The sequence below is a fragment of the Zonotrichia leucophrys genome, chromosome 2 (genome assembly GCF_028769735.1).
Source record: "Zonotrichia leucophrys gambelii isolate GWCS_2022_RI chromosome 2, RI_Zleu_2.0, whole genome shotgun sequence".
Taxonomy (NCBI): domain Eukaryota; kingdom Metazoa; phylum Chordata; class Aves; order Passeriformes; family Passerellidae; genus Zonotrichia; species Zonotrichia leucophrys.
Window position 1 is genome coordinate 69,103,182 of NC_088171.1, and position 24,545 is coordinate 69,127,726.

General features: G+C 45.6%; 2 protein-coding genes across 5 annotated transcripts in view; one reads left to right on the top strand and one right to left on the bottom strand.

Annotated features, from left to right (window-relative positions):
• SLC22A23 (solute carrier family 22 member 23) overlaps nt 1–17,078 on the top strand; it is a 109,171-nt gene extending 92,093 nt beyond the window's left edge. For all 3 annotated transcript variants that reach the window (XM_064705361.1, XM_064705362.1, XM_064705360.1), the window contains 4 exons: nt 2,519–2,751; nt 5,377–5,409; nt 7,204–7,327; nt 12,673–17,078. In XM_064705361.1, the coding sequence (XP_064561431.1) occupies nt 2,519–2,751; nt 5,377–5,409; nt 7,204–7,327; nt 12,673–13,024 (742 nt within the window). In that variant the 3' untranslated portion in view covers nt 13,025–17,078. The remainder of the gene's footprint in view (nt 1–2,518; nt 2,752–5,376; nt 5,410–7,203; nt 7,328–12,672) is intronic.
• A 1,245-nt stretch (nt 17,079–18,323) lies between these two features.
• On the bottom strand, nt 18,324–24,312 carry PSMG4 (proteasome assembly chaperone 4). 2 transcript variants are annotated; one of them, XM_064705364.1, is made up of 3 exons: nt 23,862–24,312; nt 23,678–23,753; nt 18,324–18,581 (listed from the first exon to the last, which is right to left on the bottom strand). In XM_064705364.1, exons 1-3 carry the CDS (start codon nt 24,036–24,038, stop codon nt 18,511–18,513), a joined length of 324 nt encoding a protein of 107 aa, XP_064561434.1. In that variant the 5' UTR covers nt 24,039–24,312; the 3' UTR covers nt 18,324–18,510. The 2 variants fall into 2 exon arrangements, with proteins under 2 accessions (XP_064561434.1, XP_064561433.1); XM_064705363.1 differs by having other exon boundaries at nt 18,324–18,585; nt 23,862–24,257.
• Between the last annotated feature and the right edge of the window lie 233 nt (nt 24,313–24,545).

Genomic DNA, 24,545 nt, shown 5'->3' on the forward strand with positions numbered 1-24,545 from the left:
ATTACAAAGTGCCTCAGCACTCCCAAATTATGTGCAGGGGGTCACAGGGGGAATGTGCAGTCTCCAACAGGACAATGTGATGCTCACCTCCTAAGGCTTCAGTTTGGACATGCTCATGTGGGCAAAAAGAAGCATCAGCCTGAGGGTTTTGCAGGTTACAGGTTCTGAGATCTTCTGTCCAGTACTGACACCTTGTAAAGAGGAAATACATTGGCTTGCAAATTCTGGAAGGGCACCAGCAGTGCATTTTCTATTTTTTCCATCTTGTAAAATGCCCACTTGAATTTTTCATTGTTTTCTTTTCAAATGGGAGGTGGAGCTGGAGAAGGCTGGGAATCACCTTCCTCTGCTAGGTTTCAAAGTATGTAGCTCTCTTGTGGCTTTTTCTTCCTCACTTCAGGGCACTGCTCTGCAGCCCTCGCTCCTGTTAGCAGGCTTATGGATCAGTCAGCACCCAGAGGGGACAGCCCCCATGCTGGGCAAGCAGTCACCCAGAAGCACACAGACTTCAGGGGTCAGTCTCCAGCATAATTTATTGCAGAATCCACTCTGGTTTTATGAGTTTTGTGTCTCTCTTCCACCCACCAGTGAGGGACTACCTCTGTTCTGAAAGAGTTCTTTCTTCTTAGGCTCACCAAGTACATTAGGTAGACAGTGTTAAATGAATTTGTGAAAACTGTTTGCATGGGCAATTCTCCCCTCCTCCCTCACCCACATTAATTTGCATATTTGGAAATTCCTTAAATCAGATCTAGGCAGTCCAAAAAATAATTTCTGGCATTAGCACATGAAGGCTGTTTGCATCCAAGCAGAGCATGAAGCAGATGTACATCTGAGGAAATAGATTTCATGTTTGTTTTTAAGGAGTGGAAAAAAAATTAATTTTACTTCTGTTACTCCTGTTAGACAGAGCTGTGCTAAATTTTTAGTTCATATAGAAGGAACCTTCTGCAGGGAACAAAAAGAAATTAAGGAAGACAAGGATTCAATTTTAAAAGTAACTATTCTGAGCTGCTCACCAAGTGAAGAGAATAGATTCTTAGCAAACAGGCTGGAAAGCCAAGTCCAAATGATTAAATAATTTACTTTATAAGTCATGGTCTCAATAGCAATTTCTGCAACTGTGTTTGCATGCATAGAATAGAAAGACAGAAGAAAAGCTGGTTAACTCTGCTCTTTTATTACTACTGTTTTGCTGATTAATATTTCTCTTAGGGGAGGAGTCAGCTATAATCTAGTTATTCAAAGCAAATGTCAATTTTGTGTAACCGGAAGCACTTGTATTAGGTTTTTATCAGGGACAAGGTGTTTGGTATTAAGGATGGGGTTTTGAACTAGAACATTGATTCACAAGTTTGCAAGAAAAGCTCCTCAGGCCGTGGACTGTCATGCACTCAGGGTCTGCACAGCCCCACAGCTGTTTCTGTGCTTATTTGGATACCCAGTTTATACTGACAGAACTTCAAATTCCTGAACTTCAGAAGTATAGAAGTGTATCAGTGTAAGGTATCTGCCTTTTTTGCTTTTTTTTTCTTTTGTTTTTCTTTTTTTTTGGAGACCTGGATCTGTGCCTCCCACTCTGTCAAGCACTGTTAATTTGTGCCATGAGATTTGTCTTGTGTAAGTGCCAGGGACAGGAGGTTCTTCCTGGCAGAGGAACTTGAGCTGTGATGGTGCAGTTGAGAGCATTGACCTCTCCTGTTGCATCCATGCTGCTGTTTTGTATTTTGTACCACATCAGGGGTGAAGCTGGGGCTTCTCATCAGACTTTTGTACCTTTAGCCCCTTTCTCTTTCTTCCTTTTTTTCTTTTCTATTTTTTGGAGGCACAGAGTGAGACAGAAAAAAGATGTGTGAAATGTGATGGTAAGATGTTGATCAGTGGCATTTCAAAGGAAGTTTTTTAAGAGGAGGAGACACATTGCTATGAAGGGTGGTGTAAATGTGTAGACTGAATTAGATCTTGTTGTTTCATAATTGTAATAATCATTGCAGCACATACAATTTCAAACACTCCTTTCTCAAGGGCTTTCAGTTTTAATGGGCTAGCTTGGGAAGTGAGCTGTAATGCTTGTATTTAATATGGCCAAATGCCACAGGCAGGTGGGTATTCCTGGTGTTTTGCTGTCCAAGCACAGAGGCTACTTCATCACAGCAGAGCTGGCTCTGTACTGTCAGCAGGGGCACTGGGAAGAGAGAGATGTGCTCCTCTGGGAATGAGATTTCTCAAATACAATGGGAAAACCTACCATGCGCTAGGAGTTCTAAAGTTCCCCATGCCTTGATCATACCATGAGCAGCAGCTAAATGAATAAAGTCAGCAAATATTTGGCTCAGTGGAGATTTTTTTCTTTTGCTTCTTTTTATCAATGCTTATTTTCACAGTAGCACCTGGAGATAAGTCTCTTAACTTAGGGTGTTGTATTCCTGCATTAATTCCTCCCCGCACTGAATAACACTGCAGTGTGTGTTCTGCCCTCTCAGCAGTGGTCTCTCTTGCCCTCTCCTGTTTCCCCCAGGCTGACTGGTTATGGCATACACCACTGTTTTGCAAAGAGTATGATGGGGCACGAAGCGAAGATGGCGATTACCCACAACTTCTACGCGGACTACTACACCATGGCCGGCATCGCGCTGGCATCCTGCCTGGCCATGTGCCCCGTGGTCGGCTTTCTGGGCAGGAGAGGAGGACTCCTGCTCTTCATGATACTCACAGCTCTGGCATCGCTCCTGCAGCTGGGCCTTCTCAACTGTAAGTTGGAGATGACAGCTTTTCAGGACCACGCAAGCTTGACATGCAAATAAGGGACCAGGAAATACTGGCATTTCCTTTGCCTGTCCCGGATTTGTCATGTGATACACCTGCATAGTTTTAGAATCTGAATTTGTTTGAAGGTTTCCCCAAACACTTGTTTCTCAGGCTCATTAACAAAAGGCATTGTATTGTGGATGATTCCCATGGTGAAGCTTATTGAGCTTTGGCGTTGTATCCTGGGTAGTCACCAAGAAAACAAGCAAGGAAAGAAGAAACGCTTTCAATTTTATTTTGGTGAAACATCCGCCAGGGAAAGTGCTGTATCGAGATTGGGAAGGCAAAATCAAGTCTGCTTCCCAAGTGGCCTCCAAACCATGCAAAAGTTAAAGCAGTAGGTGTATGTCCTCTGCCTGCTCTTAGCATCTTGCTATGAACAAGTAATAAAAAGGTAGCACAGAAATCATGCAGCTGAAAGACCCTGCTTTTAACACACTGTACACTATACATTCACAGTCCATGTGAATGTATACACATGTATACACATGATTTTGGAAAGTGACAAAGCATTTCAAATGGCTGTTCCTGCAAAAAGTGAGAGTGTCCCACCTCTTCCTTTGCAAGCAGTAACTTTTATGTGGCCCTTTTGAGCTGTTTCAGCTATTAAAACTGCTATAGAAATATTCCCTTTCCTTTTTCCATTTCATTCACTTCATTTTGTGTTGCTTCAGGAGGTTGAACTTGATCAATCAGAGAGGTGTTGAAGCAGAGGGAATCTGGGATGTGCTTTGCCTCTCTCACAGGGTCCAGTCATTAGACTCCTGTCCCATAAAACCCCACCCCAAGGAAGGGGGAAGAGGGTTGAGACATACTTTGGACAAACTGGATGTGAGACAAATACCAGAACACTGGCTATTGCTGGTTTTAATTTCTATGTTTAGAAATAATTGATGGCCTTAATAAGAAAGAGTTTTTTGCATTGAGGATGGAAAGCTTTCACTTTCTTGCATACTGAGGGCAGCTCCAAGCCAAAAGGAATTGTTCATATTTACAAATGCCTCTGTTACCCAGAGGCATTTACTAAGTTCGCCTTTAGCAAACAAGCTATTTGTGGGAGTGTAGGAGGGAAACAGGGAACCTCTTTCATGACATGGAGGAAACTCCAGCATCATGTGTGTTTGCTCCCAGCTTGGCACAGATGTTTACATTTCCTTTGAGCACATATTTACCATGTCCAGCAATGCCAGCTGAGAGTGGGAGAAGCCCCGTGGCTGCACCCTCACCATGTCTGTTGATGGACTGAGACCGTTCACATGCAGATTCACACTGTGCATGTGTGCAACCTCCCAAAGTTCCATGTTCTTCTGGGGGTGTCCATCAGAGTCTCTTTACACTGAATTTGCCCATTTTAATTTTTGTTTTAAGGATGGGAGATGTTTGTTGAGGCTGTTGTGGCAATGAACACACACTTGCTTAGTTGAGAGACAGTGTGTCAGAGCCCTTAGTCTGTTCCAGAGCCACGAAAATCTGGTTGCATTTTTTCAAAATAAATTTATGAGGAAGGTGGGAGGCAACACCCTGTAGGACTCATTACAACCTTTTCCATAACAGGTTTAGGTGGTTTTGTGAGCCAAGTTGCCAGAACTAAGATCAGGCATGGCTTTAGGTGCTTTGTGCTACACTGGCACTGTCAATGCAGTGCCCTTGTCAGCCTTTCTGACTCCACTCTTTTCTTTGTGAGAAGAGGAGGGAAAGGCAGCCTCGAACTTCCCACTCTTGACCATGGCCACGTCTTCCTCAGAAGAACTAGACATTGTTTGGAGAGAAATAGTGACCTTTGTTTATTATGAAATCTGTCACAGCATCTTGCATGTTTTAATTTAGCATAATTTGGGTGTAATAGGAAAATGAAATCAGAATTTGAGAATGGTGAGAGAGAGAGAAAGGGAGATATTCTGCACCAGCCACAAACCTGCAGCAGACCTTGAAGCTCTCCTTGTTAGACCACTCCTCTGAGCTCTGGAGTGTCACCTGGAAAGTCACAGAATCAGGATGGGAAATGAGCAGCAGAGCCGTGCCCAGCTCATGCTGATGCCCTTCCCCTTGCTGCCCAGGCTGCCATGTGCTCCTGTGTGGCTAGTGTGGCACAGGGACCATCAGCTCATGCTTTTGGAGAGGGATAGGTCTCCCACCAGTCTGACAGCACTGATGCCCAGATTTTGCTCTTTAACCCAAGCTTCTCTTGGCCATTCCCTCAGGGCTGCAAGCAGGAGGGCATTTTCTCTTCTCCCCCTTCATTAACAACAAAGAGGCCTTTGTGCTAGTCCCAGTGGTAATTCTGGGGGTTTTAAATATGCTTTACTGCTGGTTTGTTATCACTGTCTCATTAGCATGCTGTCCTCCAGCTGAGATGTGCCTGGAAACAGCATGTCCTCTCTGGTGGCCAGGGAAAGATGTGAAGGTTTTGGCATGGGAAAGAATTGGGAGTCAGAGGGTGGGGCTAGGGTGGCATGTGGAATTTACCTTTTTTTTTTTTCAGCTACATAAACATATAAAAACTGTATGTTCTTGTTTTCTCTCCCTTTCTCTTTTATCTTTCTCTGACTTCCATGGTCTTGGATCCAGTGATTGGAAAATACAGTCAACTTCCAGACTCAGGTATGGTTTACAGACAAATCTGCATCATGTGGGGAGCACTCCCCCAGGAACAGGTAGATCCAAAAGGCCTCAGCCAAAGCACCCAGAGCAGAGCTGCTGCCACAAAGGGGTGCAGGGGGAAAGTCCACTTCTGTACAGTGCCTTGAGACCCCACTGACGGGCAGGCCTGCTCATCTATGCTCAGCCTCTTTGTTTAGCATCCCCTCCACATAGGCTGCATGTCAAGAGAAGGTGCAGAGGTCCCCCAGGGTTTGACATACAGGGTGAGGCTTTCTCAGAAAGTCTCCTTCTGAGAATCAACATTTCCAGTTCAAAAATCTCAGATTTTCTTCTTTTTTTTTTTTTCCCAGAAAAGAAAAGGGGACTAAAACACCTTAAGGACTCTTTAAATAAGGGGAGTTAAACACCTTAAAAAATGCTTTCCCAGGATGAAGTACTGTAGGAGCAATGCAGTAACAAACTACAGAGGAACAAAATGTACCTTTGTGTATCAGATTTGATGGACCTGTCCTTGCCCAGTTTTTCCAAGGTCTGTTCTGCTGAGCAGCCATGATTCCCTGAGGGGATCTATGGTGTAGCCTCACTTGCTATGCAAGAGTGGCCTGAGACCCGTGGTTTGCAAGATGCTGTGCCCACATCCTCATCAGCTGGCAGAATTTGCTCTCTTTCCCAGACTTGGGGTGCGTGGCAGAAAGAGCTCAGCCCTGAGCAAGCTGTGGCGCATTTTAGAAGATGTAACCAAAGAGCTCCCAAATACCTTTTGCTCTCCTGACAGCTGATACATTCAGCAGGGACAAAAGCAGGTGTTAACTTTCACTGGATCCCAGCCAGACAGTCCCTGCCTGGGACTGCACAAAGCAGTTCTTTCTTCAGGCAGGGCTTGGGACGTGTGTGTAGAAAGGTGAGAGAGCACTGGCTACAAAGTTCCAGCACTTTCCCCAGTGCTCCTGTCAGGCATGATGTGTCCCCTAGTGTGGTGCAATGGTGTCTGTGAGTGATGTGGCCTCCTTGCTGGCCAGGACAGGCCACGTGAGCTTGTGCAACCCTGGTCAGAGATGCCAGCCCTGCCCACAGGAGGAGGCGAGCAGGGATCCAGTGAGAGATGTACTGTCATCGTGGCCAGAAACAGTTTCCTTGAGCTTTGTTTAGATTTACTGGGGTTTCTGCAAGTGCCTGATAGACACTGTTTGCTCCTGGAAACCTTGCTGCCATCCAGCTGTGAGAGGATTGAGCAAACAGCCCTGGCTTAAGGAGTGTCTTGCCGTCCTTGGCATCAGCTGTTCTTGCCCAGAGTGGTCAAGCTGGGAGTTACAACAGAGGTTGCAGACTGATCACATGCAGAGGCTTGGCACAGAGATGGGAGCACTTCTAGTTCTTTCCTCTCTTGTCCTGTGCTTCTCCAGTGCCCAAGCCCCACTGCACAAGATGTTTGGCAGCTTGAGGAACACTGCCTGTGTCCACTTGTCTGTGAAACATGAGAGGGAAGAGGCTGGTGCCTAAAAGACTGACCAAAGATTTTGGTTTTTTCATGGGTTTTGCCTTTTCTGTGGTATCTGAGCATAAAAGAATCAGAGATCACTGCCATTTATTGACATGACATTATGGGTTTTTTCATATGTGTTTGTATCTCAGGTGCTTGGGGAATGGATTTTATAAATACCACTTTTAAATTAGTATTACAAAATTACTCTAATTTCTATTGAGGGAGAAGAGTAATATAAACTTCATTGATTGTTTTCTTCCTTAGAAGTTTGACCTCATTCTTACTTTTTATGAACACACTTGTCTTGCCAGGTATGAGTGACAGTGTCAAAGACAAATTCTCTGTTGCATTTTCCATCGTGGGTATGTTCTCTTCGCATGCTGTTGGAAGCCTCAGCGTGTTCTTCTGTGCTGAAATCACACCCACAGTAATCAGGTGAGACTTTGAAGCCCCCTTCAAGAGATGGGACAAAATTATCCTCATTTAATTGATAATGGGCTGTGTAACCTAACACATTGTATGGGAGCACGTCATTGGAGACCTCACAGCAACTTGGGGGCTGCTTTTTGCAGTGGCTGCAGTCAGCCTGTGCAAGTAAATGCATGTCTGTGTATAGAGAGGCTTTGTTTTCCATGGCTCCACCTTGTGTCCCGTCGTGGTGATGATCAGCAGGCCTGGCAGCACATGAATTGCAGCTTGGCAGGGTCTTAAATACTCAGCTGAAGCAGTTTGTGTGGTTGAGCATTGTCATTGCTTCACTAACGCTGCAGGGTTTGTTCAAGCAGCAGTTGGGTGAGTCTGCATCCTGATATTAAAGGAGGAATTCCACGACTGTGCAGAGCTGCCAGCAATCCCTGCCTGCATAGGACAGGTTAACCAGGACAGCTGCAGGGTGCTTCAGTGGAGGGAAGGTATTGAAACATATGGTATAAATGCTTTTGGTGCATAGAGGTTCTCTGTAAGCCTGCCTCATTGCCTTTACTGCAGACAAAGCTGTCTTTCTCTTCACAATCAGACCTGTCTTAGCAGAGGCTCAAAATTTTTCTAAAGAGGAGCACTTTCATCCTGGGAAATAGGAGAAATCAGACAAATTATCTTTGTTGGAGAGTTTCCCATAACACATCTTTGTATGGTGAGGGGTTTGTATCATTTTGTACATGCACTATCTTTCACAGCACAAAGGTTGTGCTTCTGTGTTCTGGATTATGCTTTCAGCAATGCCACAGCAATTCAGGAGTTTGCTCTGATTTCACTGAATTTCCCAAGAATGTAGGTCATATGGGTGGGAGGGAGAGAGAGAGAGTAGAGGAAAGAGGATGCTTTTATTTTGTCCCCTCCAAATTATATGCTTTTTCAACTTTTTTGCAAAAGTATTATTGCAAAACTGTCATCTGAGTAGCCAGAGTCTCCTTGCTTCCTGGCCTTTTTTTCAGGCTATCTAAATTTGTGAAAGTATTTTATGGATAACATTCATTCCACTGGAAAAGGCAGTGTGAGGAGTGAGATTAAACAGCAGCCTGAAAGACTAACAGCTATTTATTTATGTGTGTGTCAATCAGTTTGGTGTTTTTATGCCTTTTTAATTTTCTCCTTGGCTCTGTTTGAAAGACACACAGATAAAGAATTGACCATGTCAGCCAGAAGAGAATCTGCCAAGTAGGGTCAGATGTGCAGTCTGAACTTAGCAAGCTTTTTTCCCTTAAATCACTTGTGTTGCTACAGGGAGGGGGACAAAATCCTGGCTGGGAGCCAAAATTCTTCTTCCCCTGACTCTGCTGGGTGACACCAGGCAAGTGACAACAGCTAGATATGCCTCAGGGTCCCTGTTTATTTATAGAAATGATGACACTCTGCACTGCTTTGTCATCCTACCACCACAATAAGATCCCTTCAGGACTGTAATTAGGAGGTGGAACTCAGGACAGTGCATAAATCTGTCTCATGCAGAGGTGTGCTTAAGCTGCCTTCTGTCTTGCCTTTTGGTGGGATCTGGCTACTCCCTCATGATCTGCTTTCCAAAGTGCCACCCCTGGATGCCTTTGGGAGTTGGAACTAAATGATCTTTAAGGTCCCTTCCAACCCAAACCATTGTATGATATTAATATGCTTTTAGTTGGATCTCGAGGAACCTTAAGGAAAAGGAAGGCAAAGAGAGCATTGAGGCTGTCTCTGGGCTTTCCCTGATCAAATCCATTGTCTGAAAATCCCTGGGAGTGGAAAATAGCACTGCCATTACCTGGGCTAGCAGTGGCATGGCAACAAACCCACAGCACCCATCCATCTCTGCTGCTGTGGTGCTGAGATGAATAGTTCCAAGAGGAGAACAGTCAGACCTTCATCACCAAGAGGTGACACCTGCTCCAGCAACCTGAGCATTCCACACTGTCATGTGTCACAGAAGGGTCCTTGGGATCTGTGCACTGCCCCCCAGTCTCCTGGCAGTAGGCAGGGGGGCTTCATCAGGAGCTATCCTTATTTGTACCTGGGACTTCAGTGCAGACCTCCACGCAAATGCTGAATGAAAGCACCAAGTGTCACTGATAATCCACATGGAATAATCTTCACACCCTACAGCCTGCATATCTACTAAATGGGAGTAGGCTGAACAAAACACAGCATGTCCTCTCCTCATCCTCCACATTCTCAGTTACTATCAAGTGGAAGATGGTTCTGGCTTTTTCTCTCAGTGTCCTGCTTTTGTGCCCACCCAGCCAAAGAGTGGGCAGGATGGCTGAATTAGGGCTTTTTCCCATCAATAGCTGCCTCAAGCTGGATTTCCAGTGGTTGAGGAAACTTTCCTTTGTGACCACCCAGGAGCCGCATGGCTCAGTCACATTCACACAGAGGCTCTGCACCAGGTCACAGCCTCTCCTCTTGGGGTCCCACCCCCAGGGATCAATCTGCAGCTGACCCACACCTTGCCCACCCAGCTACCTGCACTGAGTGTATTCCTCAACACAGTGGGATGCAGGACTGTTTACTGGGACCTGAATAAGGCCTGGCTTCTCAAAGGTGGTACTTGCTCCATGAGGCCAAGGGTATGCTGGTGTATTACTTGAATCTCTGGCCTAGGACTGAGTGCACAAGATATCCCTTAAGTACAAGCAGGGAAAAGCTGTGGAGGTTTTCAGGGACTGACTTTGAGAAGTGGCTGAGCTGATAAACCTGGTCTGATTTCAATGCTGGCTCTGCTTTGTGCAGGAGGCTGGACCAGGTGCTCTCCCAAAGCCTCCATTAGCCTGGACATCTCCCTGGCTCACTTGTACTCTGAGCCATGTTGTGTGTTGACCCATTTGCTCAATGCAGACACGGCTCCTGAAGACAGGAGTAACAATCCTCTGCTCTCCTGAGGAGTGCTGAGAAGGACAAGACCCTTCCCTTAGAATGTCAGTGAGGATGTCTTGCTGCTCTCTGGCAAAACACTGAGGTAGCAAGCAAGGAAATTCTACCCTATCAGCAAGCAGGACCTCTCTGAGGACAGAATTTTGAATTTTGTGGTTTGTCCACATTAGTACCATAAACCTCATGCAAACCATTTCTCCCCAGTGTCAGTGGGGGAGCAGGAGTTGGGAAAGTGGTCCTGATTGATCATCCATGGGGCCATGCCGTAGGGAAGCCCCCCCAGAGCAGGCACTGGCAGGCAGAGGTGCAAGGGAGAAGGCTGGGATCACTGTGGGTGCCAGCAGCCCTCGCACTCCCTCTCCAGGCTCCACTCTGCATCTGGAGAGTGTCTGAAGTGCAGACACTGGCCCCTGCCATGGAATTCCTTGTGCTGAGGAGGAGCAATACCCCAAAGCACTCATAATGTTTTTCTTTTCCACCTGCTACCCCTTGTCACCTGCAAAAACAGTGTGAATCATGAGCTTGCTGCCTCTTTTATCCTATAGCTGTTTTCCTGATGTGCACGGAAACAACAGAAAGTTCCTGAGAGTATTTTCAATTTTCTCCCTTTTTTTTCCCTTCACATTTCACATCTGCAGTGTAGTTAAACTTTAAAGAAACCCCTTTTAAGACACACTCTGAAATGCACTTTCGAGCATTCCTCTGCCAGGTTTTGATGGCACTGGAAAAAGTAATGCCTACTCTAATTACTGACGTCATATGGAAAAACTTTTTCCCCCCCTGTAAATCTGAAGCCACTTGACCCATAAATGACAGAGCCGCCTTTGTTGCAGCCTTTTCCCGTTTTCTTTCAGCTTGCTTGGTGTCCTTCTACAGCAGCATTTAAAACTCACCTCAGGTCCTTCTCAGGGGGGTTGAGATACAATTTAGCCATTGCAATCACTGATGTAAATGAGCCAGGCTTTTGTTGCTCCAGAGCCAGCTTGGAGAGAGATCTGCCATGCATTTGGGACTGGTTGTGTCAATTACTCATGTGAGTGTATTAATGAAGTTGCAGGGAGGCCAGTTGCACAATAGTTGCATTCAGCTGGGTTTCTAAATTGCCATCGGAAAGCTGGCAAGTTTTTAATAAGGGCTTTTGCAGCATTTGGGGAAGTCACTGTTGTCTGTGAAAGATGCTTTGCTGAGTCTGAAGAATTGGAACATACATATGTGAATTTTTGATCCAGTCAGTGTCCCAAGAGCATCTTTTGAAACCCATGTTTGCTGTCCTTCAGCTGTCAAGCAAGCAGCAGTGGATTTTGGAAAGGATTGAGTGAAGATTAGCTTTAACACTGTGGTTGGCTGAGTGAATTTGGCATTTGTAGGTTTATTTGTACAGTGATTTCCAGGATGCTTAATAGTCAGGGAAGCTGGTTTTATGCCAAATATTTGACATAAAGCAGTCCATTTGCCCTCTGCAAGCCGTCTTCTGTAAGGGCCAGTTGTTGTGGATAGTTACAGTTCTGCACTGGGCCAGGAACTGAACCCCTCTGATCTGCAGAGGGTTTGGGAATAGATGGCATCTCCCAGAGGAAGTGTAGGAAGTGTGCTGCCCTCACAGGCTTGGTAGGGAAGCAGGGTGCCAGTGATTAAACTCACAGGGAGGTCTCCCTCTGCAGGCAGCAGTCTTTGGAAAATGAAGGAGGAGCTGCCACTCTCACAGATTTTATTAAAATGAGTCATTTAAGGACAACCCTCTGCTGGCAGGAGACCTCAGTTGTGTAACAGCAGAAGGGTATGGCCTGAACCAGAGAAACACCTGCAGTGCCTCTTCTGTGTGGGGACACCCAGCAGTGACAGCCCCAGGACTGTGAGGTGTGCCAGGCCTCCTGCACCAGCCTCTCCAGAGATGCTGATGAGCAAGACAAGGAATTGCAAGGGAGTTTTTTTGCTTAGCCGAGCATCAGGAGAGAGCACTGAACTGGCCTTTCACAAGCAGCTTCTGTGCCTCTAGCTGGAGGAAGATGAGTCTATTTTCACGCTTATTTTTTTTCTGGAAATTATGCATTTTGTTACATTTCCACTGTGTTGAGAAGTTCCAGCCATAACATGATTTTATGTAAAAAATATTCCAGCAGTCTGTGTTTGGTATAATGGATTGTAAAGTCGAATCTCCTGCCTCCACTGCTGAGTGGTGCCAGGTACTTAGAGGCAGCCAAAATTGACTTCTGCACTTACTGCTCCTTGGTGCGTCTGGTCTAAGAGGAGAAGGGTGGCATGCTAAGCAAAATCTGGTTTTCCCTCACTGAATGTGAGAATACTTGGAACTGGGAGTACTTTAGAGTGCTGTCTGCACACCCACATGGTAAAGCCTCTCTTTTTCCTATGTGGGGCAGCTAAAGGGGTGTGAAATGATACTTGAGTGTGATTATTTCCCCCTGTGCTTGTGCTTGCAGGGGCGGTGGGCTGGGGCTGGTGCTGGCCAGCGCGGGCTTCGGCCGCCTGACCGCCCCCATCATGGAGCTGCACAACCAGAAAGGTTACTTCCTCCACCACGTCATCTTCGCCTGCTGCACCCTCATCTGCATCATCTGCATCCTGCTGCTGCCCGAGAGCAAGAACCAGCACCTGCCTGAGAACATCCCAGACGGGGAACACTACACGCGGCAGCCGCTGCTGCCGCACAAGAAGGGCGAGCAGCCCCTGCTCCTGACAAACTCTGAACTCAAGGATTACTCTGGCCTCCACGACTCGGCAGCTGTGAGCGACGGCATCTCCGAGAACACCACTGCCAACGGCATGAAGTAGATGTAACTGGGTGGATTTTTTCCCTTCTCCTTTTTTTTTTTAATTATTTTATTTCCCCGTCTTATATTTCTTCTCTTCCTTTTGTATTTTATTTGATGCTGTTGTGCGGGAGGAGTTGCACTTTGGGCAAAGGTGTTTTGCACAGATTTTACAAACCAGTGATGGAGCAGACACAAACTTAGAGGAATTCAACTCTGCTACTAAAGAAAATTTTGGCATCTTCAACAGTCATGCAGATTACTTTTGAAAAGTTTTGGGGGAAAAGACTCATTTGAGAAAAGACCTGGCTGGCAGTAGCCCTTCAGAACTCTTTTTTTCCTGCCATTAAATATGTATATTTATTTTGATTTATTCTCAAGAAGCACTTTATTTCCTTTTCCCTTCATAGATCACAGAAATGAAGCCATCTTTTAAGAGGTGCAGCCATTCCAAGAAAGAAACCATGGGGGGAGGGGGAGTGTTGTTTTCTGTTTTGTTTTTGTGTTTCTTTAAAGGAAAGAGGGATTCACTGCAAAGTTGAATTGACTTAGACTTGTGCAACATTCTGCTGCCTGTCTAGAAAGTCCAAGTGCCCAGATTGCCTGCTGTGTTTGTATACAGTAAAAAAAAAAAAAAAAAAAAAGAAGAAAAAGCAAAGCAAAACCTGTTGTGACTCAAACTCTGACTGCATTTTAGGCAGCTTATATTTGTCTTTATAACCCATGTGCACTTAAAATTACTTTCTAAATTAGTCCTTTTTTGTTTTCACTGAATGCATTGGAGAAAATCCTACCCCACCAAGCTGATTTTTCAATGAGAATCAGCTTTCTGCATTTTAAGAATATATTAATCTATTTTAGGTGGTTGCCACCGGTCCTTAATTGTAATGTAGATGATGCAAATAATTTGACTAATGATGCAAAAATGAGTTTTGTCTAGAATGGTTGTAATTATCAGGAGGCCTAGGATCTCTGACTGCTCCAGGAAAAAAGCATAGACCAGCAGTGATAAATAATAAGGAGCATGGGAAATTATCTATATATTTAATTATCTACCTTTATTCCAAAAGGCAGCATAGCTGGGATATCTGCTCCTGGGAAATGAGTGTCCTGGTATTTATTGTCCTAAATGTTTTTAGAGCCAGGGTTTGGGTTTTCAATTTAAGTGGGAAAACTGCTTAAATAACTGTTGGAAAGGAATTAATTGATAGCCTGTGAATAATGACTTACTGAGCTGTCTTGCACCCTTAGAGATGTGTTCTGGTTCTGACCCAAGAATATACAATGAATTCACCCTTATTTCCTCACTTTCCTGACTGCTCTTGTAAGATTTTAGTTCAGGAAAAAAAAGTTCAGGAAAAATTTGATTAATTCTACACAAAGCGAACATCCAGTTTACCTCCTGCTGTGCAGATGGCACTTTGATAGTGGCCACTTGACTTCTCTCCTCCAGCCCCCAAATTATTTCCTTGGGCCATTGGCTTTTGGTTCTCACTCAAGAGAATATTGTGAGGATCTAGTTCAATGCAAGGACTCTGTAAACAGCTTTCTTGCATTGTAGTTAACTCTCCCCTCTCTCCCTCCCCGTTCTCCTTCCTCCCTCAGGCCATCCATTTGTGATTGCTCGATAGTGCAGACGTTCAAGCAGAGCAGCAGGATGTCAATGTTGTACTGACTGTCTGTATGATTGCCACTTTGTTTGATGTACATCTTGCGTTCAGAGGCAGGAAAAGTGCTCGTTTGCACTCTCCTCCTGTACCTTCCCTCCCCCTTCCTCCCTTGCTGTATATATTGTCAGTTAACTACTGTACCTAACAATTTCCATCCTCCATTAGGCTGCCAATGTCCTCTTACAGCTCCCAATAAATCAGAGATCCACGCTCCCCAGCAGGCCATGCAGTAAGGTAGCACAGCCTCAGATGCTGACGGATGCAAGGGGACAGGCAGACCTGCAGAAGCAACAGAGGTGGTTACATCCAGAGTAACAATGTTGTCCTAAAGCTGCTAATTTTTACAGAGGATGATGTGGACATTTGGGTTCTTCTTGAGCCTGGTAAGAAACACTGGACCAGTTGATGGTAGTTTTGCCCAGAGTTACACTACTGGTTTTTTTTCACCCTTGCTAAACTTGCTGTGACAGCAAGAGCCTGATCTTCCTTACACTCGAGTTTTATTGTCAGGCTTGAGTGTGGCTGCTTCTTTTTGTTCTGTGCTGAGACCTTTGCAGTCTGTGTTCACCTGAGGAAAGAACCCAGCCCTTCCCCACTCGTGCAGTATTCACACACCAAATTTGTGCAATACCTTTTGCCTTCGATGTGAGATGCTTGTTGCAAGCCACACACATTCGGGGATGAAAGAAATGGGTTCGTGACAAAAAGCTGAAGAAGCAAAACAAGGCTTCAGGGAAGAGAGAAAGGGCCTGGGAGAGGAGAAGGTGTGAGCACAGAGGCAGAAAGCAGCGCCCTGCCATCCATCGTGCTGTGGAGCCAGGGGCTCCTTCCCTCGTGGTCTCCTTGGTGGCCCGTGTGCTCAAGCTGCAGCACAGCTCTTGCAGAGCATCCAGGCCTGTGAACCCGGCTGCTTCCAGCACTGCCAGTGCTCCTGGCGAGCTCACCGCTGCTGCCCACAGCGCTTTAGCGGTTCCTGTTCTGGTGGTTGCTCTCCGATGACAGGCACAGGGAAAAGAATACTTGTTTAAACATATCAGCATTTAGATAGTAAATACATTAGGTGACAGGAACATGCAGCAATTTTTTTGTTGTTTTTGTTTTTTTTGTTAAGAAAAAAATCTTAGGAAGTTGATTTGATTTGCTGCTTTTTTGCTTGAAACCAGGTAGTCGGTACTGATCTGCAATGAAGGGAGCCCCAGCTTCTCTAGTCAGTCTGGCCCTTTGCCTCTGTCACAACAATAAAGCAAAAACTAACTTCCTGCCTTGGCAGTTCCAGTTTTGCTCCTTTTCCTGAAAACATGAACACTTCTGTGATGATTATGTTCTTCCACACATGCTCGTGGATTTGGAAAGCTTTCACTAAACCTATCCTGTGTGGAGGAGCCAAGTACCAGGTGATGCAGCAGGGCAGAAAGGAAGCGTGGGGATGCTTGCCCTGCCTTGTCTAGTCCTGCAGCAGGACAGGGCTCTCTGCTGGGTCCCAGCCTGCTGCACTATTGGCTCCTTGGCCACATCTCCTCTGCAGCCATCACCAGGAAAGGCTTTTCTCAGGCGGCTCTTTCTGGCCACCACAACAGGGGAAGCAGTCCAAAGCTGTCCTGTCCATTTTTGGCCTTTTTCTGTGAATCTTCAGTAACCTCTAAGCCCATCAGTAGATTTTTCTTTGGGTTTACCCTTTAAGGGCTTTCTCCATCTTTGTAAGTTCAAACAAAAATGTGAAGTGACATTATGCTTGATCTTGGGGGTTTTGTCCCCCTTTGTAAGATTTCAGTACTGCTTTTGTTGCGAGACACACTGCAAACAGATAACACCTGTTTGCAAGTGGTTTGTGGCCACTCTGAAAGAGGGTTGTGTGATTTACTTTTGGGTTTCACTGAGCAGGCTTTTTTTGTTGTTGTCCTTTTTAGTGGAAGTATTTTACCTAACTGTTGCCACTTCCTGGAGACAAACACTTTACTGGTCACCAAATTGGAAGCAGAAGTGCCATTAACTGAACTCTGTGAATGTCAAGTTGCGCCTGTAGCTGGCACATAAGACAACACTATTGAGTGGGGGGATGATCTCCCCCCTGTAACTTTTTTTTATTTTATTTTTTAAGAAAAAAATGAAATTACAAACCTCATTTTAAATGTGTTGTGTAAAATGTTTTGGGAAAGGAGTACGGTGTGTTTTGTCTAGTGGGCGAGATCTCCCTCCCCATTTCAGTTTCTGATGAAGTTTTAAAGAATCGTGTTACTGTATGTTTTGATCATGAATAGTCTGGTGGTGCTTCCTCATAGCACAAGCTTAAATCAAGTACTGAAAACAGTCTTACAAGCTAAATGTCTGCATGATGTTACATCTGTTGTACCTACTGAGAAGAACTTTGTATGTAAATGTACAGAATAAAATGATGTTGTCCCATCAGTTTGCTCTCCCTGGTCTGGCTCCCTTGCAGTGACTTCACAAATACCCAGCAGCAGCTGATGCCTCAGCAAATAGCCCTACCCTGCTCTACAAACAGAATGAGCTGTTTGTAAATCAGGCTAATTAAAACAGCACATTGATTTGCAAGTAATTATCCTTTACAGTCAATTACAGAAGCATAGTTGACTCTGTTTCCTCAGTGGTGTAAATTGAAAAGAAAATACCCTTCAACAGTTGCTTTTTGCTATTCTGATCTTGAACTGCAGCCAAGGACAGGCAGCTGTTCCTACCAGGTAAGGAGGGGCCCTCTGCACCCACACCAAATCTGAGACATTGAAGCCACTGGGTGTTGAAACTGTTTTGGACAAGAGACTCAGCAGCTGTGCCTCCTACAGCAGCAGCCTCTCAGTTACAGGTTTTAATTGCTGATTGTGGCACCACAGCAAGGTAAATCCATCACTTTTCTGTAGGTGCTTAGGACAGCAGGTATCTGGAAGCAGCACCAGCAAGTTTAGTTTAGGTTTTTATCAGAAGCTGATGCTTTAGCATGAGTCAGGGCTCAACTGGGAATGAAAGAAAAAAACCACCAAAACCCAGATAGTTAACTCCTGGCTGCCATCTCATAAACAAAACAGCCAATGCCCTATTAAAAGATACCCATCCTACCTGAAAGTAAGCCCAGAGATGTAGCAGCAGGATGCTTTTCACTGATGGTCACAGTAGTAGACCTCTCTGATTTTATGTATATGCTCAATTTACATGTGATGCTCTTCTAGCAGCCTGACAGCTTTATCTATTGCTCCAGAACTTGGCTTGTGCTTTTTCCTTCTATGTAGTCCTCAGAGATGCATAAATAACCCTTTGTGAAATCCTTCTTGTGTTCTGAGTGCCCAAGGGAGGAAATCCACTCTTTAGCACCAGTACTATAACCAAGAGAGGCTAAAAGGACAAAAGTAACACTCATGTCACAGCTTTACCATACAAAAATGTGGGGTTTCTTTATTTGAACGCTAAAAGCTGCTATACTATGTTCAGTGCTAGTACACAATAGATTAATTGTACAGATAGCATTTGGAACTGATTTGCCATCAGATCCCAGTACTGTGTGGAGGCCACACACCACATGCACTTTTTCAGTCATGTTCATCCATTGAAGCATCCATTTGCTATCCTACTTGGCAGGGTAGCAAAAAAAAATTTTGCTTTGAAAATTCAAATTCTATTTGAAAAAAAAGAAAATCCTAGTCAAGTGTATCTATATTTAATAACAACCACAAATTCAATCAAAACAATACAAAAGAAATATACTAACTTAATGTCAGTGTGAAAATTGCAGTAAGTTTTTCTGAAACAAAACCTTCATCTTCTTTTACAATGATGCACAATCAGAACTTGTCTGGAAAAGCTGTCATTTCTTCTTTGATCCTGTTTTCTATGAGTAAGGTGAAATTGCTGTCTGTGTTTTGAAGATTGTAGCTGACAAATATCTGCTTTTTGGTCTTGCTGGCTAAAACACAAAACAGAGTAGTCAGCCAGAGTTTACTTTTATATAAAAGTGATTATGGTATTTGAGCAAGCCTCTAAAAAAGCCACATCATGCAGATTTCTAAGATGTTCTCCACTCTTGCTGTGCTGGGTGCAGTTATAAATGAAAAGCAGAAAAGTCCCTGACCACTGGGGAGTTGGGCAAGATTTTGGACATCACAAAAGTGAGTGATATAAGACTGGTGACTGTCAACTAGCTTTTGACCTGACACAAGACACCACTAGCCACTGGAGAGCCTTGCAGAGCTTGTAGTGGATTTTTGGACACATCTTAAATATCTTACATTGTAAGACATTACCACAGACTGTACTGGACTCTTAGCACTGAAATTCAGAGTTTGTAAATCTGTGCTGTGTAAAACATTAGAGGGAAAGTGCTCAAGAAAGTCATTGGGCCTAAATTAATTAAGTTCTGTTTTTTTAATGAACCTTAAAAGGTTCATAAGCCTTAAAAGGCCCCAAAAAGCTATGCACCAGTTCTGTCTAAGCTTGCTATCAATTTTGTTTCCATTAACCTTTTTTATACAGTGTCCATGAATGCTCCTAGAGGCTGGAGAGCCTTTGCTGAATGTGATGAAGCCAAGCAAAAGTTCCAGGCTACTGTAATGACAAGTACCTAGAGAGAGGTGCTACAAAATTAAGAGCTGACTTCCATGACAGAGCTAATTAAGAGTGACAAAAAAACTGTCCAGTGGGACAAGAAGACTTAATTATCAGAGTAGAAGAGATAACACCAAGAACTGTTTTATAAATAAAATACTTAGATTTTACCACGGTAATATAGCAGTTTTTTGGCTCTTCTTATATATTACTGAAGCTAAATTTTTTGAAAAATGTAAGCATATACAGGGAAAATAGGCACTAAATTTAAATTGTGTTGTGTAAAATAGAAGACAAAAAATAGTATTTGGGTCAGAGATATTCTTGTCCAGGAATGAGCTGGGAGCTAATGACCCCAGACACAAATCAGACTGTTCTGCTCAATATTCAAAAATGTCATCTGAATTTTTAACACACTGCAAAATAGAGACACTCGGAATTCTAAGATTTTAATCCTTTCTAACTAGGAAACAAAATAGTTAAATATAGAAACCCATATATATGTATGTATAAAATGTAGTTAAACAACTCCTTTAAGGCATTTTCATTATGCAAATAATTTTTTTATTATTTTCTATCCTAACCGGTTACCAGCTTCCTGACTCAGTAAGTAGAGCTGCTTCTGAAATGCAAGGATTCATTTGCCTTTTAAGACTTGGCACTACAAAATGCTGAGATAATGTAGAGTGGTGCTCTGATTGCAAAAATTAGCACCTGGCACTAGATTTTTGTGGTACAAAGCAGCATGTTTTGTAAGCACTAGTGCTTCATCATCACGCCCTAAATGAATGCAATGCTAATTCTGAACTAATTAATGCCGTTATCCGAGCTAACAAAACTACAGAGTGCACTGCAGTGTCAAAACTCAACTTGTTAATTATGTTTGCCTATAGAGTCTCTGGGATGCTGCTCCAGTTCCCAGGAACAGGGTGAATCTGGGAGTCTCTCTGGGTTGCCTGTGCCAAGGACCACTGCTCCCAGGGCTCTGGCCCAGCTCTGAGGGGCAGGGGGACCTTTTCTGTCCCTGCTTCCTGAGGATTCAGCTCAACGTGTGCACTCCTGCGGAAAGGACAAAAGAGGGCACATCTCGTGCCTCTGTGGAAGACCATCTGCAGCTTCAGAGTAAAGCAGAAAACTGCAAAGGACAAGGCTTACCTAAAAAGCCCTCCAGCAGGTCTGCTTCCCATGCAGCCTGGGTAATAACCCCTGTTGCACTGGCTCTTCAAAGTGGAGGAAAATCATCCTTGACAGCCATCAGCCGGGATGTGCTGAGTGCCAGGAGAAACTACAGCAGCACAGATCTGCTCCTACAACTTCATGTACTGAGTAAAGGCCCAAACCAAAGCTTGAAGAGGAGCCCAGCGGGAGCAGAAGAGGCAGGACAAATGTTAGACGTGAGTTTGTAGACTATTTATGCTGGAAAAGAGGTGATCAAAGTGACCAGTGCCCAGCTGAGAAATACTGAAAGAAAAGATTGAGGTGATTTTCACCAAGAGTCTGCCAGTCCCTACACAAGGAAGATTGAAGACATGGCACTAATCAGTACTGCAGCCCAAAGCACTGTGATTTCAGGATATGCACATGAGAGAGGCACTAATGGGCAAGGACTTCCTCAAGAATTGGCCTCCAGTATCCTACAGGAAACTTTCTCAGGATTCGGGTTTAGTGAGACATATCTTGTGCCAAAGCAATCAGCCAGGGTGGTGGGAAACAGCCCCTGCACCTCACAAAAGCAGATACAGATATATGTAGAAAGAGGACTAAGAATGAAGTATAGTGTCTTCAGCAACAGAAAAAAGTCAGAAATAAGGAAGGAGATAGAGCTAACACATGAAATGCAGCAGTTGTGGCTAGGATCCCTACCAAACTGTCCAGAAAACAAAATGAGAATGTGTGCAATGTGATGCACAGCAGCACTGAAACTCCTGCTCCAGGGCAGGAAACCTGGCATTGCAGAAATGGTTATGTGCAAATGGCACTGCATGCTGCTCCTGCTAGTGCCTGTGGAGACAAGAAACTGCACAGAAAAAATGGTGGGGGGAGGAAAGGAGAGAAAAACTGCCTGCCTGAAGGTTACCACATGTCAGGATGGTTAGAAAGGCTACCTTTTTTTACTTTGGAAGTACAACTGCAAGTCAGACTTGGCTGTGAATAGCATTTCTGCTATTACAGATTGTGTGGGTGTAACAGGGATTTAAATTCCCAGAGAAAAACTAAACACCAACAACAGCAAAGATGGGTATTTCTAGCTGAGGTGGAGCACAGATTTCCTTAGCAAGCACTTTGTGAAACAAAGATAAGGGATGCTTGTTGATGATCTTGCAGATCCACTGGCCTCAGGGTAAATAAATTTTAAAAAATAGATGAATAAATAAATAAATTTGGACTAAGTGACCATGAGTTGACCTAAATTGCTGGACTGTCAAAGCCAGCCTAAAGACTATGATGTGAGATTTCAAAAAGATGTATTTCTTTTCCCTGAAGCTCAGGTAAAGAGCAAGCACAGTTATTCAAAGCCATAAGTGTATGATAAACTTACAGACCTTTTTTACGTTTGGTTCAAAGGGGAAAGTAATTTTCAAAATAATATACTTTAACCAGGATCACACAAGCAAGAACAGTACATAAAAATAATATGAAAGGAGCTGACTGGCAAGGAAACCTGTAACCCAGTGGGTAGATGTCATGGATACAGAGGAACATGGACCAAAATGTAGCTGGGCCACATCTGGCTCAGAAGTTTAAGATGAAATAACAAAAGACACCTAAAGCACTCAAAGAAAAAGAAAATAGGAAGGTGCATTATAGTCCAAAGATAAATAGTAACCTATAGACCAGTACCAAGCAACAGTATCAGTCCTCAGTAACAAAGCATGGGAAATTAGGAATGCAAATAATAAAAGCGCTTTAAGAAAAAAATTTAAAAGGGTAAGAAAAAAAGGCAGCAAAACTGAGACAACTCACTAGGAGTTGTCAGAAAAGTCAGTTGACTCAGGCAGCCTCTGTCCTAGAACACTGAAAGAGCTAATGGAAGAAATGGCAACACCAGCTTATGAGCTTCAGCTATGAGACATGTAATAAATCCTTTAAGAGAGATAGCAAGCACATGTACAAAAAGAAAAAACCCAAAAGAAGCATGGCAATCACTAAGATAACTTAGAGCTGTCAGCCAGGCTGCAATGCTACACAGAAGATTAGAGCAAGATTCAGAAGAAATGAGTGGCAAGGAGACCAAATGTTAAGTGGAATAAACTCTTATACTTTATCCCACATAAATCCTCTCTGACTACATTTTTACTGACTTCCTAAGCATAAGGCACTAATTACACATAAAGAAGCTGTGTTATATAGTACCCCATAAAATTATTACTTGAGGTGGAATGGATTGAACTCGGTGTGTAGAGAAAATTGTGCCACCAGGGTCGACTAAAACAGTCTCTCACTTTCATACAGAAGTTATTGTGAAGAAGAAAAGATGCTAACACCATTTTTCAAAGATTAGGCTTGTGAGCAACCCTTTTTTATATAAGCCCATGGAGAAGAAGGTGTTGCAGACTGATGAAAGTGCCTGACAATACAAATTCAGGACATACTGTCTGAAATGGAGATCAGCACACAGATCATTAATAATTCTGTGGCCTTTCCATCTGAAACAGAGGGAGTAAGGTGACACTGAGCAGCTCAGCATGCTGCTTTTAAAGCTTGGTAACAAGCACCGCAGCAGTTCACCAGTAGGAGCTGCATCAGCCACTGGTGGGTGATGATGAGTAACCAGCATGACACAGCTCTCAGAGCTGAGAAGGTGCTAGGATGTACCAGGCCGTGTATTCTTCATCTTTTTAGTATGGACATGGGAGTTTGCAAGCTGCCATTAAGATGCAGGATTTCAGCTACTGCACATGAGGGAAAAGGAAGCATCCTGAGCAGTGCCCATTTGGGTCATCTGTGAGACAATCCTGGGCTTCCCAGGCCAGAACTTGGAATGTGGGGGCTAAAAGGTGCGAGATGTGATGTGGCTTCATCCTCAGGTGAAATGCACATGCCTGGCATGACGGCCACCTCGCCCACCAGCACAGCAGTGTCACAGCTTTACAGAGAGCAGGTCACTTGAAACCCCACTCGACAGGTGCAGCATGTGCTGCCCCAGCCTCGCACCCAAAGCCAGGATAAGGACAGCAAATAATTCACTTCTGGTAGTGCACAGCGTGCCCAAGGCCGCTGACTCAGGTACCGCAGACTCGTACACGGATGGGAAAATTAAAGTGACCCGGTGGATTGCATGGAAGCTGCCGGAACCCGCAGCAGTGCCGGCTCTGCGGCCGGGGCAGCGAGCACCGTGTCCCTGCGCCCCCCGGGCCGGGCTGGCGGCTCAGCGCCCCCAGAGAGGCCCGGCGCGCTCCCGACCCGCGCGTTCCCGGCGGGAGGCGGCCCCCGCAGCGCGCCCCCGCACCTACCCAAGCGCTGCGCCAGGCAGGAGGAGGCGGTGTCCGAGGGGTCCCCCAGGAGCGAGGCGGCCACCGGGATGCTGTCCTGCAAGCGGAGCACAGCACAGGGCACGGCTTAGTCCCGGCGGCGCGGGGTGCAGGCGGCGGGGCCGGCCCTCAGCGCCGCGGGGCTCCGGGGACGGGCGACACTCACACGGGGGCTGCACATGGCGACGGCCAGGCTGGCCAGGGCGGGCGCGGCGCCCACCCAGAGGAAGAGCGAGTCCCGCAGCCGCATGGCGTGGAAGTGCACCCGCTGCTCGCCCAGCTGCCCGCTGAAGTCGTGCAGGGCGATGCTGCCCGCCGCTCCGCCGCCGCCCGCCGCCTCCATCGCCGCTTCTCCCGGCGCGGCCAGGCCCGAGCACGCAAGGCCCGAGCGGGAGGCCCGGCCCGCCCCGCGGCCCCGGGGAGGCGGTGCTCGCTCCTCTCCGCCCGCCCCGCAGGGAGGCACCGCCCTCGGTACCGGCCCTGCGCGGCCGCCCCGTCCGGCTCCTGGGGCCGCACGCCTCCCACTCCCCCGGGAATACCCGCACACGGACACGCACACCGGTGCCCGCACCCCGCTCCGTGGGCGCCCGTCCCCGAGCCTCCCCTCCGCCCGTGCGCAGACCCCGCCAGCACGAGCAATCCCGGGTACAGCCCCCCGGTAATGCGCCCCCTCCGTGCCCCCTACCCCTGAACTCGCACTCCCCCCGGTCGCTGCACACCCTCTCCGTTTCCCACTATTCCCCTCCCATCCCAAAAGACATAGCCCCTTCTCGGTGCGCCGGCATACGCCCTGTATGGGAACACGGCCGCAGCCCCGGCGGGCACCCGCTCCCAGCGCGGCTTCCCGCGG

Excerpts from the sequence above, each read along its gene's own strand:
- PSMG4 (XM_064705363.1), bottom strand. The coding sequence starts at position 24,038 with ATGGAGGCGGCGGGCGGCGGCGGAGCGGCGGGCAGCATCGCCCTGCAC. Across the intron at positions 23,754-23,861 it reads TCGCCATGTGCAGCCCCCGT|GACAGCATCCCGGTGGCCGC; the intron begins GTGAGTGTCGCC and ends CTCCGCTTGCAG. Across the intron at positions 18,586-23,677 it reads CTGCCTGGCGCAGCGCTTGG|CCAGCAAGACCAAAAAGCAG; the intron begins GTAGGTGCGGGG and ends TTTGTGTTTTAG.